This window comes from Chrysochloris asiatica, unplaced genomic scaffold (genome assembly GCF_000296735.1).
Source record: "Chrysochloris asiatica unplaced genomic scaffold, ChrAsi1.0 scaffold00451, whole genome shotgun sequence".
NCBI classification, from domain to species: Eukaryota; Metazoa; Chordata; class Mammalia; order Afrosoricida; family Chrysochloridae; genus Chrysochloris; species Chrysochloris asiatica.
The window spans coordinates 994,859-995,689 of record NW_006408969.1 but is presented as its reverse complement, the minus strand read 5'-3'; the positions used below and the strand labels follow the sequence as shown (position 1 = coordinate 995,689).

The following is an 831-nucleotide window of genomic DNA, read 5'->3' as shown; positions in this document are numbered from 1 at the left end:
AACCCAGCAGGCTCCTAGTTTAGCAAGTGGAGTATGGGCTAGATTTTAGTGTCTTTTCTAATTCTCACTGGGCACTCTTGTTCAGTGCACAACCTGCCCAACTGTGTAGGACAGCCCTGGTGAAGAAGGCTCAAAGGAATAAAGAAGAGAGAAAACCAAAGTAGAGCAGATTGTTAGTGGGCTGAAGGCAGGAGAGGATGGCATTAGGGATGCTTCTTCCTTCAATTTCTGGCTTGCTCAAGTCCCAGGAATAGTCTATACTCTCAGGCTTCATCTCTGAGGTCTGACCAAGATGGCCAGGTCATGCTTACAAACTCATTCATCCATCCACCCATCCCACAAATCGGTCTAAAGCACTTATGTACCAGTCAATTTTTACCTGCTGCTGCCTGCACTCCCGGAGCTGGGCCACTGCCCCTCCATCGGCACAACCCTTTGGGGGAGAGGACCCAGGACAGAAGGAAGATTGAATTGAAGGCCAGAAGGAACCAGCCTCCAAAGAGCATCACAGCTGAGACCTGGCAGGAAGAGAGAAGAGGGAGGGTGCTGGCTGGGGCTACCGGCTAATAGGAGAGCTATGTTACCAATAGTCCTATTTTATACATAAACCGTCTGAGACCCAGGAAGTTGGAGTCATTTGTTTCAAAGTATGCAGCTGATTGAGTAGTAGAGTCAGAATGAAGATCCAGGTTTACCTGCTAACCCCTATCTTTATTGCAAGTACCACCAATTGTCGTTGGGTGGATTCTGTGAGTGCCCTAGTGGAATTGTGCTCCAGTGAGTTTTCAGTGTCTAATTTTTCAAAAGTGGGTTGTCAACCAGACACCTTTC

The 831-nt window shown here is 47.9% G+C and overlaps 1 protein-coding gene across 1 annotated transcript in view; it reads right to left on the bottom strand.

Moving 5' to 3' along the window:
- Window positions 1-506, bottom strand: part of TMEM211 (transmembrane protein 211) — a 3,568-nt gene extending 3,062 nt beyond the window's left edge. The window contains exon 1 of the mRNA XM_006877266.1: window positions 380-506. Coding sequence (XP_006877328.1) covers window positions 380-506 — 127 coding nt within the window. The remainder of the gene's footprint in view (window positions 1-379) is intronic.
- Window positions 507-831: the final 325 nt, after the last annotated feature.